At 43.3% G+C, this 26,957-nt stretch overlaps 1 protein-coding gene and 1 non-coding gene across 3 annotated transcripts in view; both read right to left on the bottom strand.

Annotated features, from left to right (window-relative positions):
- Positions 1-26,957, bottom strand: part of CHN1 (chimerin 1) — a 215,165-nt gene that overhangs the window by 83,518 nt on the left and 104,690 nt on the right. The window contains exon 6 of one of the 2 annotated variants that reach the window (XM_075529496.1): positions 10,373-10,661. In XM_075529496.1, the coding sequence (XP_075385611.1) occupies positions 10,373-10,661 (289 nt within the window). Of the gene's footprint in view, positions 1-8,463; positions 8,499-10,372; positions 10,662-26,957 lie in introns of those variants that run through there. The other variant, XM_075529497.1, reaches the window with a different exon arrangement.
- LOC142425073 (U6 spliceosomal RNA) lies at positions 15,691-15,798 on the bottom strand. The gene has a single exon (XR_012779449.1). It is a non-coding gene; the product is annotated as a U6 spliceosomal RNA (small nuclear RNA).

The raw sequence follows: 26,957 nt of genomic DNA, 5'->3' as shown, positions 1-26,957 counted from the left end.
CAGAAGTAGCTTTTTAATCTAATAATGTTTGTATACATCAGTGATAAAACTCTTGTGAGAAAAATTACATATGCTTTAAACTTAACCCCAAAGTTAATATATATATATATATATCAGTTTTTTGGTTAGTTATGCATAGCCCTAGAGAAATTTTGATTTTTAGAGCACTAAATATTCTGGACACAAATCTTTTGTTTGGAGGGCAGAAGATATTTTGCAAGAATAAACAAAATTCTATTAAAAGGTCTATTAAGTGTACTCCAGCCAAAATCCTCACTGGAACTAGGCAGAAGAAGCATTTCTATTTAGATTATTTATAGACAATTTATTATAAATATACAGATGCTAACAGAAAGCAGGCTGGAAAAAGAGCACTTGTGACCAGTCACGAAAATAAGCCAGGTCTCTTGGCAAAAGAGGTTTTTCTTACTCCAGTGTCTTCATCCACTAAACTATGGAGATGATTCGCTTTCTCTTTTTCATAAGGTTATGTAAAACAGTAAAACAGGCCCGTGGCTTCCGTGTTTACCTCTCAGCAAGTATCTAGATCATAGCAATGTTACAGAATCAATATGAAGGGACTGCACAAAGTTTGTGGGAAAATTGCATCGCTGTTTAGTCCCATTGTAATGAGAACTTTTTGAAGCCCTTTGTATATACAGTTGACCCTTGAACCACATGGATTTGAAGGGGTCCACTTATCCAGACATCTTCCCCGCGGGGGCTCTTGCCCTGAGCTTAAGTGTTGTGAGCATCTTCTGCTTCTCAAGAAGCTGTGGGTGCTAACCATCCCTGTGGGCAGTTTGTCTCTCCATAATGGCAAGCCCCTCACCCTTCCATCCCTCGTGAACAAGAAAATGACCAGCCAGCCAGCCAGGATTAAGAGGGGGGCTTGAAACCTGTGGGGGTCAACTGTCACAAAAACAACTCACTTCCATAGAGTCAATGTTGACTCACAGCGACCCCACAGGACCAGGTAGAACTTCCCCTGTGCGTTTCTGAGACTGTAACTGCTCATGGGAGTAGAAAGCCCCGTCTTTGGTAGGGCTGATGGTTTCGAACTGCAGACCTTTCAACTCATAACCACTATGCCACCAGAGCTCTGCAACTGTAGTAAGAGATTGGCTAATGATTATTTGCAAAGAAGGGAATATAGAGAGATTAAAATGATAAAACAGACATACATTTATTCACCTGCAAAGAGTTTTTTGGTTTGTCCGATAGAGTCAATAACCAACCAAAACCAAACTGAGTCTTTTTCAAATCATAGCGACCTCTACATACGGATCTGAGGCTGTAACTCTTTACAGACGCACAGAGAAGCTTTTGGATTAGAAACGCCGGTCTTGTGGTCAGCAGCTGCTCAATGCTTACCTAACAGGGCTACTAGAGGTCAATACCCAAACCAGAAACCAAACTCATCTGCCACAGCGATGATGCTAACCCATAGCAAACCGATGGGATTGTTTCTGTGGGCTTCCAAGATGAAGTCTTCAGAGGAGCAGAAAGCCTCATCTTTCCCCTGCCCGGTGACTGGTGGTTTCAAACTGCCAGCCTTGTGCTTAGCAACCTAATAGGCAACCAACCCATGGAGCCACCAGGGCTCCTCTGGAATCAACAACACACATTATAAAATAGCATGTTCTCTCTGCTTCCCCAACTCGGTGTGCATTTAACTGTACATAACTTATACTTCGATAAAGTTGATTTCTTAAAAAAATATTTGGAAACATAAAAATATGGAGCTTATCATTTCTCTATTTACAAGGAAGAACGGGGTTTATTCAGTGGCTAAGAAGCTATAGTTTTATTTCCTTACCATGAGTTTGGGAGGCACCCTAAATGCAGTCAGAAGTTAATAAGCAAACTACACTCAGAATCGGTATTCTGTCCGTTGAAAGAGTGAAAGGAGACAGACAAACAAAACCTCACTGTCACTAAGTACATTCTCTCCCATAGTGACCCTGTGGGACAGGCGGAATAGAACTAGCCATTTGGGTTTCTGAGACTTTAAATCTGTACTGGAGCAAACAACGTCATCTTTCTCCCCTGGCGCGGCTGGGAGGTTCCACCTGCTACCCTTGCAGTCAGTAGTTCAACACAGAGCCTGCCACACTGCCAGGCTCCTGGAGGGCAAAAGAGGAGAGGTGCCAATACCGTCAGGAGGTGTTTGGCAACTTGCAATTTACTCAAAACCTTTTGTTTCTGGAGAGGAATCTCACAGCAACAGTGATTTTTTTTTTAATACATAAGATTGCTGTGGAATGAGTACAAGCTGGAGTAATGTCACAATCACCAAGGGAAATATTTACATTGCAGGAGATGTAATATTTTAATCATACAAATTTGGTAATCAGCAAATCTATGGCAGTTAGTGAACTTTCGCTGGATAGTTTTAGAAGCTAAGGTAATAGAAGAGGATAAGGGGCGATTCGTTTAAGCTACTGAACAAACCACAATAGCAATGAGGCGGCAGCAGCACCCTTGCAGGGAGACATTCACACAAGGATGAGATTGGCAGCAGCTGCACACCCACAGTTTGGTGCTGGAAGACTCTAGTCACTGTGACACAATGCTCAGGTGTGAGCCTTTGGGGCCCTCTGTAGTCCTCCGCGCGGGCCCAGGAAGAGCTGAGGATTAATTTGTGAGGCCATGTAAACACAAGTAAAGGAGCGCTGGTGGCACCGTGGGTTAAGTAAGCACTGGGCTGCCAACAGCAAGGCCCCGGAGATTCCAACCCGGCTATGCTCTGCAGGAGAAAGACGGGGTCGTGTGCTCCTGTAGAGGTTTACAGTCGCAGAAATCCTAAGACACAGTCCTACAGGGTTGCTGGGGGTTGATTTCTACAGGAATCAACTGAATGGCAGTGGCACAGAAATGACCCCCTGGTGACATAGTGTCAACCCATTGGCTGCTTCACGGGAGAAAGACAAGCTTTCTATACTCTTGGGAAGTGTTATATCTCAGAAACCCACTGGGCAGTTCTAGCACGTCCTACAGGATGGCTATGAGTCAGAATCGATTTATGGCACTGGATTCGGTTTTGATGAACCTGAATAGGTAAAGGCTTGGGGGCGTGTCTATGAGGTCCAGGTACGAGGGGCGGGGAAGAGAGGTGATTCCAAAAAGGGAAATATGCTGGGACGACAAGTGGGACATGAACATGGCCCACTCTGAGCACAGCGTAACGCCAGTGCTAACGATTCACTAACAAGGTCCAGTTCTCTTGGGACCGCTCACCAAGCCAGTCTACGATACTTCCATCTTATTTGGGGCCCCAGAATGGTCCTGCCCTCCTTAAACCAGAGGAGCTGGGGTTTTGTTTCACAGTCACGAGGCTGGAGACTGGCCTTGAATGGTGACTTCCTTACAGGACACCATGCCGAAGACTCTGCAGTGGCCGTTGTGAGCGAGTTTCTCATAGCTTCCTTTCCCAAGTCCACCCCAGTCATTTAAAAGTTATTTTATTTGTGCAATTGGCCCATATAAAGACATCTTCCCAACGTGCAGCTGGCTGGGAGGAATGGCAATTTGGCTTTCTGTGGGCCTGGCTTGTTGGCACTGAGGAACTGCTGTTTATCTGCCGTCTTCCTCCTTCCATCTGGTTCCCTCGAGTGGCTTTCACTGACTCATCCTTCCTGTGGGCGACAGGATGAAAGGATGGGGAGATTCACACCGATGACTTCCTGGGCTCCAGATGCGTCTTCTGTCATCATTAAAACGTGGGGTTCTCTGGTGGGGGATTGAGGGCCCCAGCACCATTAGATGACAGACTGAGGGCCGCAAGCTCAGGGATGTGTCACTCCACTGTCCCTGGAGGGATGGCCACCACCACACGCATAGATTGTTTCTTCTTATGAAGACGCTTTTGTGAACCTGACGAGTTCTACCTAGGGGCAATGTCCTCCCTTGCTCACAGGGCATTCTAAGGATTTTGCGACTTAGAAACAGATAAAGACATAAAAGGGGAATATGTGTACGATATTAAATCACGTCGAAGTACTATGCTTGCTCGGGGTTGAATTCTATTATAGGCTTGGACTTGGCCGAGCTAATAACATATAGGCAACATTTATTTAGCTCAGGAGGTTATGGTGACTGCCTGTTGGCATACCAAAGGGAGACTCGATAGATTTTATCAAAGGACGCAGGACCATTCCAGGGGCTTATTAGCAAAGAGTGTTATGGACATGGAGAGTACACTGGTGAGCAACATGCCAGGAAAGTCGTGCTGAGGAAGGTTCTCCCCTTTGAAATCTCTGTCAAGGGTGCCAAGGCCTGACAGGGACATCTCACTAGGGAATCGTATCCCATCTCCCCTGATTGTGTCCCTTCAGACGTCTTTTTGTTGCCCACACTCAGGGAACATGGAAAAGGAACACAGGTTGAGTCCCTTGGGGACACTCAAACTGCCCTTTGGACAGGGTGTAAGTCAGAGCACGCAGGGCCCTCTGGGGAAGGGCTAAAAAGAGGAAACGCTGCCTACAGAAGCTTATAGAATTAGATGGAGATGTCAAGAAACAACAGCTTCACAGTCTGATCTTTTGGCATCGTAAAGGAGCCTAGGGTTTTGTAGCAAAAAATAATTTTTGGCTTAACCCTTTACAGTGCAGTGAATTACTTAATATGAGTCTTTGTAACTCCCATGAAACGTTTTCTTGCTGAGTCTGAGACAGAGAATGGGGGAGAATTTGCTGGTAGATTGTCCGATGAAGTAGTAAGTAACTGACAACAAGGGTAAGTGTGATTACAAAAATTTGGAATGCCGAAGCGGTGGTTGGTCATTTTTGCCATCCTGCCAGGTATACAATGAGCCGTTTTAGAAACAGGAGGGGGCTGCTCCCTGTCCGCAAGGAAGAGCGAAGTGGAGTGTACCCTTTGGACTCCAAGACCTGAGCTTGCTGAACCTTGAAGATCCAGGAGGCAGGAGGCTGTGGCACCACAGGAGCAGCAGCAGCAGAACCAGGAGCCAAAGCACCAGACAGGGATGAGTTTCCCAGTCCACCGGGCAAGTCAAGCTGGGTGCCCCGGGGCGAGAGGCTGGCCTGAAAAGTGGGGTGGTCTCCCCACACAGAACCAAGGAAGCTAGGAGTTCTGCTTCACCGAACTAGAACCGAGTGAGGCTTGTGACGGAGTGTAGTGTCTTTGGGCATTACATGGTTGAGGCTTATGATGAGTGCAGTGTCCTTGGGCATTACATGGTTGAGGCTTATGACGGAGTGTAGTGTCCTTGGGCATTACATGGAAGTGCAAAAAGAGCTCTGTAACACTGTCATAGCAGGGCAGAGGACAGGCCATGGGGAGAAGGGGCCGAGGCCCCAAGAGAGGCCTGCCCTGGGCACAGTAAAGAAAAGGCTATTGGACTAAAGAACTGCATCCCGAACCTTTCTGACCCTAAATTGTAGCCTGTTAATTTCCCTAGTGAACCCCTGGAACTGCTGCCTGTCACCTCTGTGTGGCCACTGTAATAACGTAATGGACCTGGCAGGGACGAAGTGTGCCTTGGGCTGGACAGTTGGTGCCAGAATTTGTGAAGAAAGTTGGAGCAGGGAGACATGTGTGAGCCCCTGCCTGGTACAAATCAGCTCTAGATTAATATTCAGTTTCCATTCTGGTTCCCTCTTGTGAAGCCAGACAAGGTCTGACAACACATTCATGACTTTTTTACACCTTGTAGATACACTGGCCATTAAGGCCTTTGAAAAAAAAAACAACAACCCAAAAACCTTTACTTGATTAATTAAGAAGGATAATCCACTCACAGAGGTCTGTGTGCAAATTGTAATCTTCGTCACATGCGACTAAATGGGCTTCTTAACGCAACGCAGTGACCCTGCACACATTCGGCAGTTCTCTATTTTATCCGTCAACAAGCTTAACAGATTTGGGCAGGAAAGGGGTTTCGGGGAAAGTGGGGACAGGAAGTGAGTGGAAAAGGGAAGATGGGCACAGTTTGGGCACATCCCCAAACCGAGAAGGCGGGAAGTCAGGAAATCAACAGCATTCTTTTGACGGCTTCGGGCGAAAACTCTGGGTACTTCCTTTTATCCACATTGAGCTTATTTGGTTACAAAGAATGTGTGTGTGTGTGTGCGTGCGTGCGTGCATGCGTGCGTGTGTGTGCAACTGAAAACACTTAGAATCGTTTTTTTTTCTTGGAGATGGCCATGACGAGTCAGCATCGACTTGCGGTCAGCGTGGTGCTTCCTTGAGCGGCCGACTGTTCACGCCCCTTTCCAGTTCCAGGAGGCGAGGGCTGCTCGCCTTTGAAGAGGTACCCGAGGAATGCCAGGAGTGGTGGTGGCTCTTGACAGGTCCCCAACTACGTGTCAACTTCAAATTTCACAAGACTTTTCAAAAGATAAGCAGTCTGGTGATAGCTGAAGACGTCTCTTAATGGAAATTAAATGTAAAAGAACGTCCTTAGAGACTAATGTGTACGACACAAGACGGAAATACTGCTGTCATTCCACCTAACCAGGGGAAGAATCAAATAAAATCACACACATGGGTGATTTAGCCTGGCAGTGTCCCAGAAAACCAACAGATGTGACTTGCACATCCCTGCCGTCACAGGCCACCCTGACCTAGAAGGCAGGTTTGAAAGATTATACCACCAAACCTAGAAGGAAAAGGGCCCCAGTAAGGCCCAGAGTTCTAACTCATAGTTTTTGAAATATAAACGATACATTATATGTAAGGGTCTGTATTATTAGCAGTCACGTGGGACATTTTCTAAAGGATGGTTGCTTGGAATTTAAAACCATATCATTCACCAAGAAAATCATCACAAAACAGTGTTGCATTCTTCCACTGGTCAGGTTATCATTTAGAAGTACACGTGTTACATTCACTATTTGGCACAAGAAACTATTACAGTATGAAGTTTGTGGGAAATGCAATGAAACGATCATGACATTTTATTTCATCCCTTGAAGCCCATTCATGTAGTTGTAGGGTAAATAATTAAAAAGTTGTAGGATAATTAATTGTTAAGGACTCCCTGAGGGTACAGGAAGGGGAGAGGGAACTGATAGCAACAGCTATGACTGTAACAACCCACTCAAAGGGAACGAGCATCAGCGTTAGGCGAATGGATACATGGGGTGGTGTAAGTTATGGCAAAAAAAACCCCAATAATAATATTTGATCTATTAAGGTTTCAGGGGGTGGCTGGGTAGGAAGGGAGAGGATGAAGGGGAGCCAGTATCAAGGAGTTCAAGAAGATAGGAAATATACTGACAATGAGGACGGCAACAATTGTGCCACTTCGCTCCACCTAATGGGATAACAGATTGTAACAGTGTCTTCAAGAGCTCCCAGCAAAAGGTTAAAAAAAAAAAAAAAGCTCAAACGGCAAACAAATTTATTTATGTTAATAAACAAATTGGAAGTTGGGATTTTTCACGGTCTGAACGGTCAAAGTCAAGCCATTTTAGAAGAGAAGATGTCAGCTTCTCATCAGCTGCAAGTTCATGTGGGATGTCTCCTTGGGTTTGTTTGCTGGTTCCCTATGGCTTCCCATTGGTATTTCAGAAAAACAGAGTTACAACCATTTTGGGGGGTGGATTCCCTCACAGGAGGCCTCCACCTTTCTGAGGGGCAGCTAAGCATGTGCTGGGCCCACCCTCGGTGGCAAATCACCTGTCTGGCCATAAAAAGCATGCTGCCAACCAGCCACCAACACGCAGGTGTGCAACTTACGCCTGAAGGTCTGCAAATAACACACCTGGAATTCTCGCTCTACAATTTTAGAACAAGGAAAGGTTTGACAAGATCATCTGTTTCCAGATCTTCCAAAGCAGGTTTCATGACACATTATTTTTCCTAACTGGTCTTAAAAGTGGCAGGAGCGAGTTGTGATTAAGTTGGGGGGGTATTCCTGGAAAGCCACAATGCACACTAGGTTGTTAAGGAAGCTGGGAAGGCCTAAAAAACAACAAACAGGCTTAAAAGAAAACAGAGCAACTTGATTTTTTAGCAAGACACCTTGGAGATCAACTAGTCCTGGGAGACACGATTTGGGGAGGCTGCAAAAACAGATACCTACACTTTATCCTGGCTCATGGACTACAGTACAGATGTTTTGTAATTGTGCAGGGGCACTGAGTAACTTTGATTTTCCTTTAAAAAGGGGTGGTGGGCCAGGTAAGTTTGGGAATCTATGATCTCATCCAAAGCCCTCCTGCTCAAGGTAGAACAGTGCAGGTTCAAGAAGTGTAGCAGTTTGCCCAAGGTAACACATAAAATTAACTGTGTCTTAGAAGCAGAATCAAATTCTAACACTGGTATCCTTTTAACAATGGCAATTGTTAACTGCGGTATGTTAAGTTTTGCTTTAAGGTGGGAGATTATGGAGAAGAGGTTTAGCTAGCTACCCAGGATGCAGTAAAAGATTTATTAACCTAGACTTGTGTCAGTAGGTATAGCTTAAATCAATTAAACAAAGTTATCTTTACTTACAAATGTCATCCACTGTGACAGGGAATCAATGAGTCAAGCTGTGGAACAGGTCATCATCCCTGTCCTGTTGGATGACACCTGTAAATAAAATAAACCTATTTTTGAGTAAGTAGATTTTTAGTCAACTAGATTTAAGATGCATGCAGTTTACCAAAACCCCAAGCTAAACTCACTGCCATCAAGTTGATGTCGACTCACAGCAACCGTATCGGGCAGGGTAGAACTGCTCCTGTGGATTTTCTGGAATAAAACTCCTTACGGGAGTCAAAGCCTTGTTCTTTTTTTCTCCTGTATTCAGTTTACAGCAAATAGTAATGTTGTAAAGGAGTCTTACATGATGCACTGCTACAGAGAGATACTTCCAAATTCCAGCTACTTCTCTCTCCGTACCCATCACTGGCCCTTAGCACAAGGGAATCCAACTAATACAACAGGTAATGTTGCCAGAACTTCCAGGAAACGTGTTTCCTGAAGTTGAGAGTCCTCAAAGCATTCTCTACCCCAGTCACCTGCATCCCTTGAAGGTTAACGACTAGCTCAATGTCAAATACTTAAGTCAGTCCACAGATGTTGAAAAGCATACACAGAACACATTAGAAAAGTGAAAGAATCATTTGTGCACATTTTAAAATGTTTTACAAGTGCTGGCTGTGAATGTTCTAGCATTACATGTAACATCAGTATGTAAGCATGAACGTGACTGTCAAGAGCCGTGTGTGGGCCATCAGAACAGTGAGGAAATGGGGAGTACAGAGTGACAAGAACAGCAGCATTTAGACGTTTGCATTCTGGCTACTCCCAAAAAGGAAGTGCAGCTCCCTACAAATTTAAGCACAGCATATGAAAAAACATTTTCTACAGTCGGTAATTTAAAATGCTGATTTGACCCCACCCCACCCCCAGCCACAAAATGCTGCTCTAAGTAAGATCTGCCAGAAACTCCAATCTGGGTTGAACAATGAACATTATAACTTTCCGTTTTATATTCAAACACTTCAGGATGATTGGAATATTCTAGGATGCTCTGAGGTAGTATGGTGGGTTAAAATAACATGATCACCAAACTCATATTGAGCGCTACCATGGGCCAAGAGAGTCACTGCATTTGATACTCATGATGTAATTTCATCATCAAAGGAACTCTACTAGCATTACCAGAGGACAAGTAATAATAAGCACAGAGAAACAAGATCGCCCAAATTTGACTCTGCTGATGAATTGGGAGACCTTGGATACAATTTTATTTAGTGATTGAACCCAAAGTTAATGTGTGTGTGTGTGTGTGTGTACTTCTACAAATCTTAGGCCACTAACCAAAGATCCTTGAAAATATATGAATGCATTAACACATTTCAAAATGAGCACATAAAATCCCCCCAACACAGTACGACACAATGAAACATCAGAAATGTCCTCACTCTTTTCTGGGGGTGGTAATGGATGGTGAAGATCAGGAATAATCGTAAGTAAAATCATCTTAATGCCGGAGAATGAAAATGTCTGGTGTTACCCTGAGGCATGCCCGAATTAAAGTGAGGCCGTTGGAAAAAGGAAACAGAATTTGATAACGAAAGGAGAGTAGTCATCTTCTCTTGAGCACATGTTATGCTGCTGACCAAGACCCCTGGGTGTTTTAACTGGGGGCCATGATGCCCCCATACTTTTAAAACTGTGACACTGACAAAAGAGCAAGGAACATAATCTGGACTTCAGAAAACAGCAACAACCCCCCGCAAAGCTGACCTCTTTTGCCCAAAGAAGAATCAAATATATGTCAGGGTCACCTCACAGAAACTAGACATTAAGCAAAAAAAAAAAAAAGGCACATCATCCTTTAGAACTCTACGGGGCAATCAACCTCGTCTGAAAATATTGCGGGCAATCAAAGCGTGGTTTCAAGGTAGCTTACCCTTTTTTCTGATACCCCATCCTGGCCCGTGGAATTTTCCTCATCCCGTGTCTCTTTCAGGACTGGCATGTGTTTTTTGCATGCTGGCTCCCGGGTTAACGTTGTGTATCCTATGTGCTCATAAATTGGGTTTATCGTCATCTTGGCAATGTATTCTGCTGCCTTGGTTTCAATGTAGAGGGTAATCAGTCCATCAGTCACCAGATCGTGGACGGACTCAAAGCGCTTCTCCCCAACAAAGTGCTTCCCATCGTAGTAGAGCCTGAAGTTCCTGGTTTGACTTCCGAATCTGCCTCAACGAAATGGGAAAGACGTGTTTAAGGAAAGTTAGCAAGCGAATTCTTTCTGCAAAAAAGAGAAAAAAACATCTTAAGACTATGGGCTTGTGTGTGTCTTCTTTGTTTGCTTCAATGGGCTGTGGGTAATCTCTGCGAATCATCTGAAAAACAAAAGAGCAGGCTTTGGAACATCAAGAATGAACTCGCAGCCGCCAGGGAGGTAACGCAGGAGGCAGGTGCGCGCCTGTCCTAGAAGGAAAACATTGCTCTGATTTGTCCTTGGATGCCACTTCATCACGCCTGTACGGGGAAGAGAGGGAGGGGTATAGACCTCATGTTCTATTCAAACACATTTTGTATTCAATAGGTCAACTTCATGATATACGATATTTCCATAAGGACATCTTTCATTTTTTTAATTGCAAGCAGACTGAGAAAGATCATCATGTACTTCAGACCCAATGTTCATAGTGTTCGGTGGGAATGCTGCATTTAGAGTTCACCTGAGAGTGGTGCCAGCCACAGAGCAAAGTTGAGGCAAATTCAAACCCTGAGCCCTTTGGGCAGGGCAGCACAGAGATACAATCTTGCGATTTCTGGTCATGGGCCAAGGACTGGCTCTTTCCTTCGAGCCAGTCACCCTCCTCTGTCTGCTTACTAAGTGTCAGTGAGAACTGTTTCACCCAACAGGGCACATAAGCCATCGGTAATCAGACTCTAGGAAGTCTGTTGTTGGTTTCAGGTCATGCTTTAACAACTAGAGAGGAATGAGTGACTTCTACGATCATTTCGGTATTGTGCTTCCTTCCTACAGGAAACCTCAGAGAGGGATCCATGTGGGCATGGCTATAGCATCACCGTCCCTGCAAAAAGATACAGGGATCAAAGTGCGCAACACGCCACAAAAGCTGACACGAAGCGGCACAAGGACTGCCAGTATCATGAGCATCTGGAGGTGAACCCAGGTGAGCCTAGGACAAACCTACATGCATCAGAAAGGAGACGTTCCGTTTCTTCCCTACAAAGTGCATGTGCCATGTCTTAAAAATCCACACAACACTGTGATAGTTAGGTTTACCATGCCAACTAGGCCTTCACAGGAACAGATGGGCGGAGTTTAATCAGGTGATAACTTGATTGGATAACAACCAAGAAAAATGCTTTGCAGGCCCGGCATCCCTTCTCTCTTTCTCCCTGGTGATGGGGACCAGCCATGCTGCTGCTTGAGCTGGTTTGCCTCCATTGTGTGCTGCAATACCTGTGGGCCAAGCCAACCCATGGATTGTGTTGCCTTGCATTGCTAGAGCTTGAAGCTCCTTTGAGACCTGCTTTGCCAAGCTGGTGGATCGTGTCACTGTGTGCACGCTGCTAGAGCTCAAGACCCCCATCAGAGCCTGCTTCACTAAGGTCCTGCACTACTCACCGTTGCTGCCCACCCTGCTGTCTGCTGCCTGCGGGCTGACTCTGCCTGTCTTGCCTGAGGGTAGACTCCACTGTCTGCTTCCCTGTGAGTTGAAGGACCTTCTGTATATTAACTTTTCCACGAGAGTGAGTTAATCTGAGCCCTCTGTACTGCTGTGTGGACTAATTAGCCATTATATTCCTTCTCAATGTATAAACCTATTCCTATATAATCGTAAGTGTCCTGGTTCTGTTTCTCTAGAGAACCCTGCCGAACACATACACCAAAACTCAGACCCAAACGCAATGCCTTGGAGTCGATTACAACTCATGGCGACCCTATAAGGCAGAGTAGAACTGCCTCTGTGGGTGTCCGGGGCTGTAACTAGAAAGCCCTGTCTCTCTCCCTCGGAGCTGCTAGTGGTTTTGAAATGCTGACCTTGTAGTTAGCTGCCCAATGAGTAACCACTACACCACCAGAGCTCCTTTTATTTACAACACAGGGGAATTAAAATGCTGAAATAAGAACTTTTTATTAAAAGGTAATGGCTTGTTAAGCAAAGTATTTTTAAAGGAGCCAGTATCACTAAGTTCTATTCAAAGGGTAGGAATTGGACCTTTTCTTATTATTTCATTTGTTAATATAACCTTTAAAAAGGACACAAACAAACAAAAAGAACAGTCTGAGTTACTTCTGTTTCAGTGGCTTAAATTAGACATAAATCATTATTTCATCTAGAATCCAGCACACTCTGTGCTGGCTTTCCTTCTAAAACGCAAGCATTGCCATCTCAGTTCTTTAGAAGCAATCAAATTTTGACTTACACGCAAGTGATTTATCCATCTAATAATTTCACCTCCCACTCTCGTTTTTCACCCAATGGTAAACACTTCCAAGGGAGCTCAAAGAGGGAAACGGGGTGAATAGATAATGGCATTTCCCCACCAGCTTTCTGAAGGCTCTTTGTATTTCTCCCAAGTCAAATTTCATGACAGTGTAAGTCTACAAAATCAGGAAGGTAAAATGTCAACACCGAAGGCAAACACCAGTTTTTAGCTCACAAGACTGCTTCAATGATGCCTCTCTTTGCTCATGTGTGTTACCTGCTCTCTGCAAATAAATGTGGAAAGTAACTTTATAAGGGATTTTCTAAGAATGACACATAATAAACCAACCTCACTGTGTATCAAGTTCTTTTATATTCTGAAGCAATTCAAAGGACATTCAGATCATTTGATTCTTGCCAGGGCTTCTGATCTTCTGATGAAAACGTCCACAATGGGCGTGGGACTTTTAAAAGGAGGCAACAGTGTCCATGAGCCCTGGCAGTGCAATGGCTAAGGATTTGACAGCTAACTGAAAGCCCGGGGGGTTGACTCTATCATTGGTTCCAGCGGAGAAAAGAACTGGTGGTCTGCTCTCGGAGAAAGTACAGCTTTAAGTCCCTGTTTCTATGAATCTGAACCAACTTATGGGAACATCACTGCAAGCCATGAGTCAGGCATTTTTCACTTAGCTGACTTCTGAAATACAAGAAGCATGGGGAGCATTGGATCTAAAGGGCAGGGGGTGCCACAGGCATCAGCTGGGGTGAGGATGGCTTGTCTGAAAGACAGAACCCTAAGGTTAGACTTCCTAGGATTTAAATAGGAGCTACCACCTAGCCATCCAAGGAGATGGGTGTCAACCTCTATGGTCCTGGACAAAGAGAATTTTCCTTTTCCCTTTTTCAAACTGCTGACTTCAGAAACACTATCTGTGATTGCAATCCCTCCTCGGGCTGCATGCGCTTCAACCCTACTCTTCCAATCCAATCCAATTTCCAGTCTTAAAAAATCAGATCCCAAACCAAACCAACGCAAAAACCTCACTGCCATTGAATGGATTCTGACTCAGAGACCCTATCCCTTTAGGGCAGGGTAGAGTTGCCCCTATGAGTTTCCAAGACTATAACTCTTTACAGGAGTAGGGAGCCTCATCTTTCTCCCATGGAGCGGCTGATGATTTCAAATCGCTGACCCTGAGGTTAGCACCCCAACACAAAACCCCTACATGACCACGGTGGATCCAACAACTAAAATCACTCACGATATGGATTTGATTAAAACATAACCTCAAAGGACGTGAAAATGAATTTGCATTTTAGAATGATAATTCAAATGCAGGATTTACCGACTGCGCTACAGCTCTCTGACTTGGGTGGTTGCCTCGAGAGCCGTACCACATCCCAGCATGGCAGAGACTTCTCCCTTTGCTCAATCTGAACGGCACAGGTTGTTGGACTTTGTGGGAGCAGAAGCAGAGAAAGAAGACAGACATCTTCAGACAAAGGGGAGAAAATTGTGTCTAGTCTAAGTAGGAAGAAAAGGAGACATCTGAAATGTAGGCAAAGAGCATCCGTCCTCATAACAGTTTACAAAGTATGGATTGTCACTTGTTCAACAAACCTGTAAGAGGACAACAAGCCATTCAGTTAGGTATGAGGTTGCTCACAATAAAGCGTCTCGCCCCCTAGTCACCCGACTGGGAAGGCAAAACAAAACATAGCCTGAAACAACACAAAAGCCCGAAACGATGAATTTTTAAAACTTCAGCTTTAGATAAGGTTCTCAGACTAATTATTATATAGATGTATATAATCTTGTTGTGATATATCCAAAAGTTTAGATTTTCTTAAAGTGATTTATAAAAGCTAAGTACAAACGATTTGTCCATCACACTAAGGAAACAAGAAATGAATTTGCTTCATGAGCTAAAGAGTGTATACCTAAGATTGCATAAGCTTATATAAAATTGCACAACTGCTTCTTAAGTCTAAATACAAAAGCACCCTTAAGGTCTTGAAATAGGCAAGGGGCAGACAGGTGTGAGACTGTACAGAAACCTCGGGCTGTGGCCTCAGGCAGAGCCAAATTTAAATTCCTGAACCTGCCACTTCCAACCAGGATGACTTGGGAAAACCATTTTTCCAATGCTACAGTCAGAAACCAGGAGTAACTCCACCTACCCCACATGGTTGTGATAATTAACTCAGACTCTTTAAGTCAAAATGAGCCTTGGTGCTGCTGTCAGGTCAACATTGAACTGGTAACCACAAGGTGAGTGGTTCAAGCCTACCGACTGCGCTGTGGGAGGAAGAAGAGGCTATTTGCTCTGGTAAAGGTTTACAGGCCCAGAAAATCTATCTAGGATCCTGATGAGTCAGAATCAACTCAGTGTCAGTAGGTCAGTTCTTTGTTTTTAATTTAAATCAAAACTAACTGTGCAGTAAGATTTTCTTACTTCTCTGATAGCTTGAAGCTTCTGCAAAGACAGAATGGACAGCCAAATAGCAAGTAAAAATAAAACATATATATTGGATAAATGTGCACTGAAGACAGTTGGGCAGATAACTGGCAACAAACACTGCCAGTGAAGCAACATCTGTGCATTAAGTTTATTTTGTAGTCAACAAAATCAAGGAATTCTCCTAGAGAATTTTTCTTCTGGATGTCCAAAAACTACAATGACACTGCTTGGTTTAACAGAAGGAGGATGCAACCGACATGGGAGGGCTCATCCCGCGGGACTCTGGGGGTTAGGTCTCTCTGCCTCCGAAGGAGAAAGGTCAGTAAACACACTAATTCTTTCTTCTTTTTTAAAATATGGAACACTTCAAGAAATTTGCGTGTCATCCTTGCGCAGGGGCCATGCTAATCTTCTCTGTATCGTTTCAATTTTAGTATATGTGCTGCCGAAGCAAGCACAAACACACTAATTCTTAAAGCGGGAAAGAGCATAAGGGAGGTCAGGGACAGCTACCACACTCCACTCGGGAGGGCACCGGGTAGTAAAACGGGTAAAGGGTTTCATTTCAGCTTCTATTTATGTCATTTGCCCCTGCTGTTGCTTTTCAACAGTTGCTCATTCCTTGGTGAGCATGCTTGAAATTACATAGGCTCAACTCTCGGCTGGATGAGAGTGCAGGAAGATGGAGCTTGCCACAAAGTGGCTCTGCAGTGAACAAATATAGCAGAGCGAGACCTGGTCACTTGCCCTGAACAGCTACTGTTGGACACAATCACCGCCTTCGGAGAAGAACGTCTGCTCTCTCCTTTAAACAGTTGTTTGATGCTGTGCCCAGTTACAATTCGATGAGTTTTACAATATGTATTTCTAAGATCGGACTTTAAAAAATAAACCTTTAATTTAATATCATCCTTTTTTTCTTAGCAAGTAAATTGAACTCATAAGAAAATCTGGCATCAAAGAACAAAAAATCATATCATTGTGTGCTCACCTCCATGGTATGATCACTGGGACAAACGGGTGCATAAACAAATGTGGTGAAGAAAGCTGATGGTGCCCGGCTATCAAAAGGTATAGCGTCTGGGATCCTAAAGGCTTGAAGGTAAACAAGCGGCCATCTAGCTCAGAAGCAACAAAGCCCACATGGAAGAAGCACACCAGCCTGTGTGATCATGAGATGTCAAAGGGATCAGGTATTAGGCATCATTAGAACAAAAAAATCATATCATCGTGAATGAGGGGGGGGGTGCAGAGTGGAGACCCAAAGCCCAGTTGTCGGCCACTGGACATCCCCTTACAGAAGGTCAAGGGGAGGAGACAAGCCAGTCAAGGTGCGGTGTAGCAACGATGAAAAATACAACTTTCCTCTAGTTTCTAAATGCTTCCTCCCCTCCCACCCTCCAACTATCATAATCCGAATTCCACCTTACAAGCCTGGCTAGACCAGAGGATATACACTGGTACCGACAGGAACTGGAAACACAGGGAATCCAGGGCAGATGATCCCTTCAGGACCAGTGATGTGAGTGGTGATACTGGGAGGGTAGAGGGAGAGTGCGTTGGAAAGAGGGAACCAATTACAAGGATCTACATGTGACTTCCTCCCTGGGGACGAACAACAGAAAAGTGGGTGAAGGGAGACGCCAGACAGGGCAAGATATGACAAAATAATAATTTATAAATTACCAAGGGCTCATGGGGTGGGGAGAGCAGGTTGGAATGGGAACAAATGAGGACCTGATGCCAGGGGTTAAAGTGGAGAGCAAATGTTTTGAGAATGATGAGGGCAATGAATGTACAGATGTGCTTTACACAATTGATGTATGCACAGATTGTGATAAGAGTTGTATGAGCCCCTAATAAAACTATTTTTAAAAAGTGATAAAAAAGAAAGAAATTCTTTCTAGAAATTCAAAATAATGAAAATATGTAAAATGAATAAGGCTTTGGAATTTTATTTAACTTTAAAGAAAACCCAAGAATTAGCTATGATCTGAGAGTAAAGTATTCAAAATGATCTCTTCAAAGGCAAGTGCTAAACAGATGTTTTATGTTAATAAACAGAAAATAAAACATATACAACACTCTTGTCTAAAGTAACAATAAAATGTTAGAAGCGTTTCCAGCAATCAATACATCCAAACAGTTTTATTTCTCATTCATACATATTTGTGTGTTGTTTACCAAAGTCAAAGAAGCAAAGCTAAAGATGATATACAAGTATCTCATAAGTTTGTGTAAGCATACCTCTGGGAGGAGCAGAGACAAAACTGTGAGGATGCATTGGTTAGATATTTTAAATGAACTCATGTAGATTCTATGAACTTTTTCCTGTTTTCGCCAGATAAAAGTTCATTCGGACTGTGCCTTGTTCTAGCTTGTTACATAATTCGGGGTGTTAAAATGGGTGAAAGTATTAGATTTATTCAGCCCATGATATTTGATTGGCAGAGTAAATAATTTAGAAGCTACGAAACTAAAGTTCACTAAATGTATTATTGTGACAGTTAAGCTTTATTGTGCCAACCTGGCCGATGAACACATGTGGGATTAATTGAAGGGCAGAGAGATAAATGGCTCAGCGAGCCTCGCCTTTCTTAGCTCTTGTTCTCTTTGTAAGTGAGGCATCAAATAAGTCTATGTTGGAAAGAGCACATCAGGTTGTGTGATCCGAGGATTGTAAATAATATAGCCCAAATCCAAAAGAGGGAGTAGAGCTTCAATTGTGAAACGCGGTTTGCATAAGTATCTGGACGACAGTGAAAGCCCCAAATCCATTTGCAGGTTCCACACATGGATTAAGCCCCCCATGAGACCCCTCTGACCGCAGTCAAGGGATGTGAATAGCTTGTTATCTGACAGAGAGCATTGTAGAGATGATTATGGTAGATACAGTTTGGTTAAAATGTAAAATCTTTTTTGAGCTCCCTTTTTGACCCAGTTAAAAGTTGTTTCAGTCTTTTAAAAAGGTGAAGGGGAAATACATGTAGATCAGTCCTCTAGTGAGCACGCTCTGACCATAGACCAGCTGTGTGAACAGCCTTGCTATCATGCAGCGTGCATTGGAAAATGGATGACGGAAGATGTAGTTTGGTTAAAATTTAACACCTTATCATGTGATCTCCCTTTTGACTCTGCTCTCTGGACAGTGTGAGACAGGCAGAGCCAGACCTCGGAGCACCACCGTGACTGGAAGCTGAGGTACTCTTGTGAAAACAAAACGAAAGTTTTCAAATTGTGAAAGCTAAGACTTCTCCCTCTCATCTCCGTCTTACTACCAGAAGAATGATACCCTACCTAAAAGACGATCAGAAGCTTCTTCTTCGCATATTCTTACCAGCCCAAGAAAAAAGACGTATGGACAAAGATTGCAAGAATTTTCCAGTTAAAATAAACAAGAACAAAAAAGCCAACCCTACATTTGACAATTTTCCCCTATGCTCTCACAACTACCAGTCAGCTTTTCAGTGTCAACGAATCTGGAGTAAGATGGCTCATCATAACAACGGCATATTCCTAAATTCCCACAAGATATGCCAAACAGCAAGTGGCAGAACCACTGTGGTCAAAACTCTAGAAACAGTCAAACAGCTACAAAAACGAAGTGAGACTGAGTCAAGGGAAAGTTGGTATCTCACTAGTAGGAAAACTTGAGAATTTTACCACCTGCACCCTACCCTTTCCGCATGGCCGCCCTTCCAGAGAGGGACCCCGTTCTTGGTTGTAGATGGAGCAGAGCACGCTTTGCTCGTGCATGTGTGCAGAGTGTGTTTTCTAATCTGTCTGGGGCTGATGAAAGGAGTGAAGCAGTGCTGGTCTCGAGTTGGCCTATCTCCAAGGTCATACAGGGCTGAGGGGCAGCAGGCAACAACCTGAGGCTGTAACTGAAGCCAGGTGGGGTGTAATAAGGACATATATAGGTCCAAAAATACTGGAAGGAGGAGCTGGAGAGAGAGTTTCTTTGGGAAGTTGAGGCACTCAAAAGCTCTGTGGGCATGAGGAAGACTGAGAAAGCCCTCCATATGCTTGGGGCACCAGGCCCGCTCAAACGGTACCCGTGAAGCTGCCATGTGCTTTCGCTAGGCTCAGGGAAAGCTGGGTTACGTTGAAGGGTGATCTGGCACAGGCCAAGTACCAAAGAACATCCATGGAAATCCCGCCAAAACAGTTGCCGCTCACACATGGGGAAGAGACTTCAGGGCACACACACATCTAGGGAGGCAATCTTTGTGAAAATAGTGGAAGTCCCTCAACAGACCACTACCCCTTACATAGGTAATATTAAAAACACACAAAAAAAAAAAGGATGGAAGGAAGGAGGGGATTTTATTTCTAGAGGTACCACATTAGAATATTCAAAAGTCCCATTTTCAACAACAACAAAAATCACAAGGCTTACTGAAAAGCAAGAAAGGATGCTCTAGTTAAAAGAACAAATTGAAGCGGCAACTATCACCCTTGGAAATATCGCCTAAGGAGCTTACTGGAGAAGACATTAAAACAACATCATTAAGTATTACGCTCCGAGAGTTCAAGGGAACACAAAGAAGCGAAGGACGTCGGGAAACTCGGATGAGTGAACAAAATGAGAATATCAATAAGAAGAAATTATTTAAAAAACACAGCAATACTGGAGCTGAAGAGTTCATTAATGGAAAGAAAAATCCTCTGGGGAGGTCCAGCTGCAGATCTGAGCAGGCAGCATGAAAGCACACCCTTGCACACAGGACGACTGAAATGACCAAGTCGGAAGGGAAAAGCGTGGACAGAGACAATGCACCCGAGATACTATCTAACAGATACTATCTAATAGGTACTATCTAACAGATACTATCTAACAGATACTATCTAACAGGTACTATCTAACAGATACTATCTAACCGATACTATCTAACCGATACTATCCAACAGATACTATCCAACAGATACTATCCAACAGATACTATCCAACAGATACTATCCAACAGATACTATCCAACAGATACTATCCAACAGATACTATCCAACCGATACTATCCAACAGATACTATCCAACAGATACTATCCAACAGATACTATCCAACTGATACTATCCAACAGATACTATCCAACAGATACTATCCAACAGATACTATCCAACAGATACTATCCAACCGGTACTATCTAACAGGTACTATCTAACAGGTACTATCTAACAGGTACTATCTAACAGATACTATCTAACCGATACTATCTAACCGATACTATCCAACAGATACTATCCAACAGATACTATCCAACAGATACTATCCAACAGATACTATCCAACCGATACTATCTAACCGATACTATCCAACAGATACTATCCAACCGATACTATCCAACCGATACTATCTAACCGATACTATCTAACCGATACTATCTAACCGATACTATCTAACCGATACTATCTAACAGATACTATCTAACAGGCTATCTATGCATTATGTGAATCCCCAAAGTAGAAAAAAAAAAGTGAAAGGGAAGGAATCTTTGAAGAAATAATGGCCCCAAACACTCCCACTTTAAAACAAAAAAACATAAATCTACGCATGCAAGCAGTTGAAAGCATTCCAAGTAGGATCATTTCAAAGAGATCCACACTGTAATCAAGCTCTTGAAAATTAAAACCAAGACAGCAAAGCATCAGATACAAGGGAGGGATGGATAAGCAAACTCCAGCACAGCCATACAATGGATGCTATCCAGTCGCAAAGAGAAATACAGTCCTGACTTACGCTACGATCTGGATGAACCTTGAGAACATTATTCTGAGCAAAATAAGTCACCTGTGGTAACAGTGTATAGTCTGTCTCACTTACAAAAATCTCTCGACTAGGCTAGTGCAGAGGTGAAAGGGATTGCGGAGGCATGAACAGGATGTTGTTGCTGAAAGGGCACTGAGTTTCTATTTGAGGTGATTCAAAAACTTGTGGAAGTAGACAGGAGTCTTGGTTGCCTAGCAGAGTTCCTGAATATAATGAATGCCACTGAAACAATCATATTTAATTACATGTTAAAATCATTTTATTTAAAAGCAGGGGACGAGGGGGAGAGCGGTTAGGCAAGTTATCACTTGTAGCCTGCTGCTATCAGAATTCTTTCAAGCCTTTTCAAAGCCCTAGTAAGAGCGGCCAATCTGTAGCTTAAAGAAGGACCACAACTGAGCACAGACCTGGAGCCCGGAGCTAGCCCAAGTGCCGCCACAAGAGCAGATGCGCAGACCCGGAGGGAGGAGAAGCTGACAGGAAGCATAGGGCAGCGATTTCAGCCTGGCGTACCACGGGGCACTCACTGCAGAGTTGTTCTACTAGCGTCGAGGAATTAGGTTCCGAGAGACAGGATGATTGAGGGGAGGCAAAGAGACAAACCAGAGGACATATTCGGTACATTTAATAAGCTACGTAAGAGACAGCATATGTAAAATTAGAGTACTCCTGCATAGATGAGCCATATCAAAAGGACGCTTCATGGAGACAAATCAATAACCACCCTTCCCTCACAGCCAAGCCAAACACATCTCTTCACACACAGCAAAGTAAGTATCTATCCTTAATGCATACATGGAATGTATGGCTATGTGAGAGAGAGAAAGTTACCCCAATTCATGCCAAAGGCTTCTGAAATCTGAGAGAGTCTCCCGCGCGTACTAATTATAATCATGCAACATTTCCATCTTGCCCTCAGCCTAACTCAGAAGTCATGTGGTTTACTTTATTGACAGAGAAGGGCTGAAGGTCCATTTTCCATCAGTCAGGGAGAGAAGTGAACATGATTAAAATGACAGAAACATTTCTAGTGCAAAGGGGAAATAAGAGGCTTCACTGTCATGAAACACAATATCTACATGGGGCACTGAAGCAACATCTATGAATGCCTACATCGCATTTATCAAGTTCTTAGCTACGCCTTGCTTCGCTTTTGTTTGGGGGTGGAGGGAGAGGTGTCAAAAGGATAGGGAAAAAGGAGTCACAATGTCCAAATCTTAAAAAAAAAAATCTTCCATTTTATACACTCGCGATTAGCTCCAGTAGAGGATAAAGCGCCTGATCTGTATTCCAGAGATTAGCTCTGCAGGGCTTGCATATTTTATTTCCTTAAAGTATATCCATGATTTTAATCTTGACATGACATTTACAGTGGAGATAAAAACATAATTTAAGGCAGTACGGTTGTATATTATGTATATGGCTGATGATATCTATTATAATTCAACCACCTGAGTCTGAAATTTGACCAACAGATGTGAGTTTTTGCTGTCAGATTTACTGAGAAGCAGAATTACAGTGGTGTTGGAAATGAGGAAACTGGAGGCAGCCACACATAAAACCATTCCATAAAAGTTGATGTTGTGGGAGAGGAGAGGAGGGAGGAGGGAAGCAGAGAAGGGGAGATTTCTTTTCCTACATTCTATCGGTGTTTCTTGGCTAATTCTAAAATTTGGATAGTTTAAAATCCACATGCTCCAGTAAAATCTGGCTCAAAAGAAGTTGGATAATCTTTTGACACCTCAAGCTCTTTCTCACTTAAAATATACATCCAGTGTTTGAAATGCACTAAGATTCAGAGAAGAGAAAGATGTAAGCATTACAGAAATAAGCAATATCATAATCCTTTGGTATTCTTGATAACATCACACAGCATGCTGCCTAAGAGAAAATGTACCCATTGTTCTGTGAATACTTTATATATAATATATATAATTATAATACATACTATACATTATTATATATTAATATATAATTTTTTAATGCTTACTTTTCAAATAGCTTCAGAGAAGACCAGTCTACATCAAGTTGATTCTGAATCATGGTCGTCAGAGTAGAACTGCTGTCCATTGAGTTTTTAATGATTAATAATCCTCCCTCTAAGGAGAGTAAGACTTCCTCTTACATATTGGACATGGTACCAGGAGAGACCAGGTCCTGGAAGAGGACATCATGCTTGGGAGAGTAGAGGGGCCGTGAAAAGAGGAAGGCCCTCCATGAGATGAAATGATACCGTGGCTGGCTGTGACAGTGAGCACAAGCATGTGAACAATTATGAGGAGGCTGCAGGAGCCAAGCAGTGTTTCGTCCTGTGGTGCACAGGGTCGCTGTGGGTCGGAACCGACCTGACAGCGTGTGACAACGGCAACAACAAAACATTTTGGAAGTAGATCACCAGGCCTTTCTCCCAAGGTGCGCCGGAGTGGTCTCACACTCTAGCCTTTCAATTATGCTCTATGCGTTCTGTGAGAGGGTAACAGGTGCGACTCTTGGTCCAAAAAGCCAGGGAATTTAAGCAACCATAATTTTTTTTTAAATTAGGGAAAGGCTGAATTACAAAAAGTCAAACAAGTTGTCAGGTTTGTGAACACCTTTTTGCTTTATTGTAAAATGTCTCAGAGTCTCCAGGTTGGGATACAGAGTCCCAAAGGTACTCTCCCTGCCTTCTGCACCACCTTGAAGAATACACTTCATGCAGTATCACTTAGTAAATGCCTATCTTACACACTATCAAAGTAGATTAGGGGCCGATTAAAATGTTCTATATGTAAGACACACCATGAAATCTACAAGGGAATCAACCTAGCTATCAAATCCCTCCTGGGGATGGTGTTTTCCAGACTACAGAAGAATGGAATACATCACCAAGAAACACAGGTGTAAAAATGTAAATGTTTACATGCCAAAGACCAACCAAATCAGAATGAACATTCCCATTGATCTGAAGAGCTTAGTGGGCAGGAAGGGGCCACCGAAAGAAAACCTGACAGGTAAGTTTCTCATTTGCCTTCCCTGTCATTCCATTGGCTGTCTTCTCATGGAAACCAAAAAGAAATTCAAATTTGGGTCAGGTAACAACTCAGTTTAAACCTCAGCCATAGCTCCCCTGGCTCTCAGAAGAGCGAACAACATCCTGACTAGCACGGCCTACCAGAAACATCTGCAACAATGGGATCACGGACGACCCCAATCGTGAGGATGGTGCAGGACTGCTTCATACTGCTGTACACGGAGACACCAGGAGGCGGAAGAGTAACAACAAGCAGGAAACAGGTCACAAAGCCTGTTCTGTGCGTCCCCTCTCCAGCACACTCCGCACACCTCCATGGCTGGCTCCTGCACCTCACCAGCTCTTCCCTCCCTGGCTCCCTCTCACCCTCCTGCCTATTTACTCTCACGTATCCTTCAGGATCTTAAATTGCAAATTGCTTTCTCAGGAAATCATTCCTGGCTGCAATTCTGTAGCTCCAGGTTAGAACCCCCTCCATACACGGAGAGCCCCTTCCATCTGTGATTTTATATTTGTGGGATGAGTTGATGAATATTTAACCCTTCACTGCTGAATAAAGTAGCTCTGTAATTGTGTGCTTTGTTCAGCCTTGCATCTCTGGTACCCTGAGCAATAGTCACAGTTTGTAGTTTTTTAAACTAAACAATAATTACACAAAAAATAGAGGGAAATGCCAAATATATTACACAGAAAAGGCATCAATCAGAAGCAAAAGTTAATTTTAAAAATATGGATTGTGATAAGAGTTGTATGAGCCCCTAACAAAATGTCTAAATAAATAAATAAAGTAAAAAAAATAACAAAACATACTGCCATTGAGTCAATTTGAACCCACAGTAGCCCTCTAGGGTAGAAGAGAACTGCCGCTGTGGGCTTCTGAGGCTGCAAATCTGAATGGGAGCAGGCAGCCTCGCCTTTCTTCTGCAGAGGGATGGGTGCCTCTGAACCACCGACCCTGTTTGGTTAGCAGCCCAACGCACAACCCATTACACCAGGGCTCCTCAGAAAAAATTAAAAGTTAATAGGTTAATCTGAATTCAAGCAAGTAAACATAACGTGTAAAAATCTGTGCTTAAAAATCTGGGTTTTTAGGGGAAACTTTGACTTATAGGGAGGATTCATTTAAGCAGCAAATTTCCAGCACACTTATTGAGATGAGAAATGCTCTTGATATCTGGAGAAGTGAAAACAAATCAGTCCATAAACAGTGCACTTGGTATGAAACCATTTTAGTGTCACCCAGGAAAGTTCCAGAAAGTCATACATTGAAATCTCAATATCATCAGGGTAGTAATATTAGATGTAATTTTTTTGTCACTTGCATTTTCCTGACTTTTAGAAATGGCTGTTGTCGTTGTTTTGTATTGTAAGGGTATGAGGGAAAACTAGGCAATTTCTTTAAGTAGATGTGCATTTACAATATGGTTTAATTTGGGACACATTTTCAGGAACACATCTATTTTATTTTTTAGGTAAAAAATTCTTACATGAAACTACCCCCTACTGGGTCATATCAATTATTTTCTATAGCTTGTTTTTATTAATGTGTAAATGAGGGTCCTTCCCAGCCACTGGAATTGTTATGTGAATTTTTAAAGCCCTGTTTTGGGTGGCATGATACTACATTTTACAGTAAAGTATGCTATCCTTTTTATTAGCATGAGTTATCTGTTATTTCCTGGCTCCTAAGTTCTACTGTTGGCATCATGCTACCCCACCTAGTTTTGTCTCTAGAAAATTCCCCCCAAAAGTGACTCAGAACCTTCACTCCTGAAGCAGAAAAACAGCTTTGAAAAATTAGTCTGGAGAACATTATTTTCCACTTATTCCAAATAGCACAACAAGGCTTGCAGGGAAATGAAATGAAACCATGGTAACCAACTGAACCTATCGCGAGCTATCAGATCAAAAGAACACACAGTACATTCCACTGTGCCGCCTTCCCACAGCACCACCCCTCCCTGTTCCTTCTGATCCTTCTTCCTAAACACGGCGAGTGGGAAAAAGCTTTCTGTCGATTTTCCTATTCTAAAACTGTGTAAGCTCCTTTACCAACATCAACCATGAGTTCCGGACTTTCCTCAAAGTTCAATTTTTAAAAGCAAACCTCAGTCAGAAGCAACAAAGCCCACATGGAAGAAGTCCACCAGCCTGTGGTATCATGAGGTGTTGAAGGGATCAGGTATCAGGCATCAAAGAACAAACAATCAAATCATTGTGAACGAGGGGCAGTGCAGAGTGGAGACCCAAAGCCCATCTGTCGACAACTGGACATCCCCTTACAGAAGGGTCACAGGGAGAATGCGAGCCAGTCAGGGTAGCAACGATGAAACATATAACTTTCCTCTAGTTCCTAAATGCTTCCTCCCTCTCCCCCACCCCCATCTTGATCCCAATTCTACCTTACAAATCTGGCTAGACCAGAGGATGTACACTGGTACAGATAGGAACTAGAAACACAGGGAATCCAGGACAGAGGACCCCTTCAGGACCAGTGGTGAGAGTGGTGATACCAGGATGGTGGAGGGAAGGTTGGGTAGAAAGGAGGAACAGATTACAAAGATCTACATATAACCTCCTCCCTGAGGGACGGACAACAGAAAAGTGGGTGAAGGGAGAAGGGCAGTGTAGGATATGACAAAATGATAATAATTTATAAATTATCAAGGGCTCATGATGGAGGGGAGAGAGGGGAGGGAGGGGAAAAATGAGGAGCTGATACCAAGGGCTCAAGTAGAAAGCAAATGTTTTAGAATGATGATGGCAACAAATATACAAGTATGCTTGACACAATGGATGTATACATGGATTGTGATAAGAGTTGTATGAGCCCCCAATAAAA

The sequence above is a fragment of the Tenrec ecaudatus genome, chromosome 13 (genome assembly GCF_050624435.1).
Source record: "Tenrec ecaudatus isolate mTenEca1 chromosome 13, mTenEca1.hap1, whole genome shotgun sequence".
Classification (NCBI taxonomy): Eukaryota; Metazoa; Chordata; class Mammalia; order Afrosoricida; family Tenrecidae; genus Tenrec; species Tenrec ecaudatus.
Note: the sequence above shows the minus strand (reverse complement) of the source record. Positions and strands in the feature narration are given on the sequence as shown.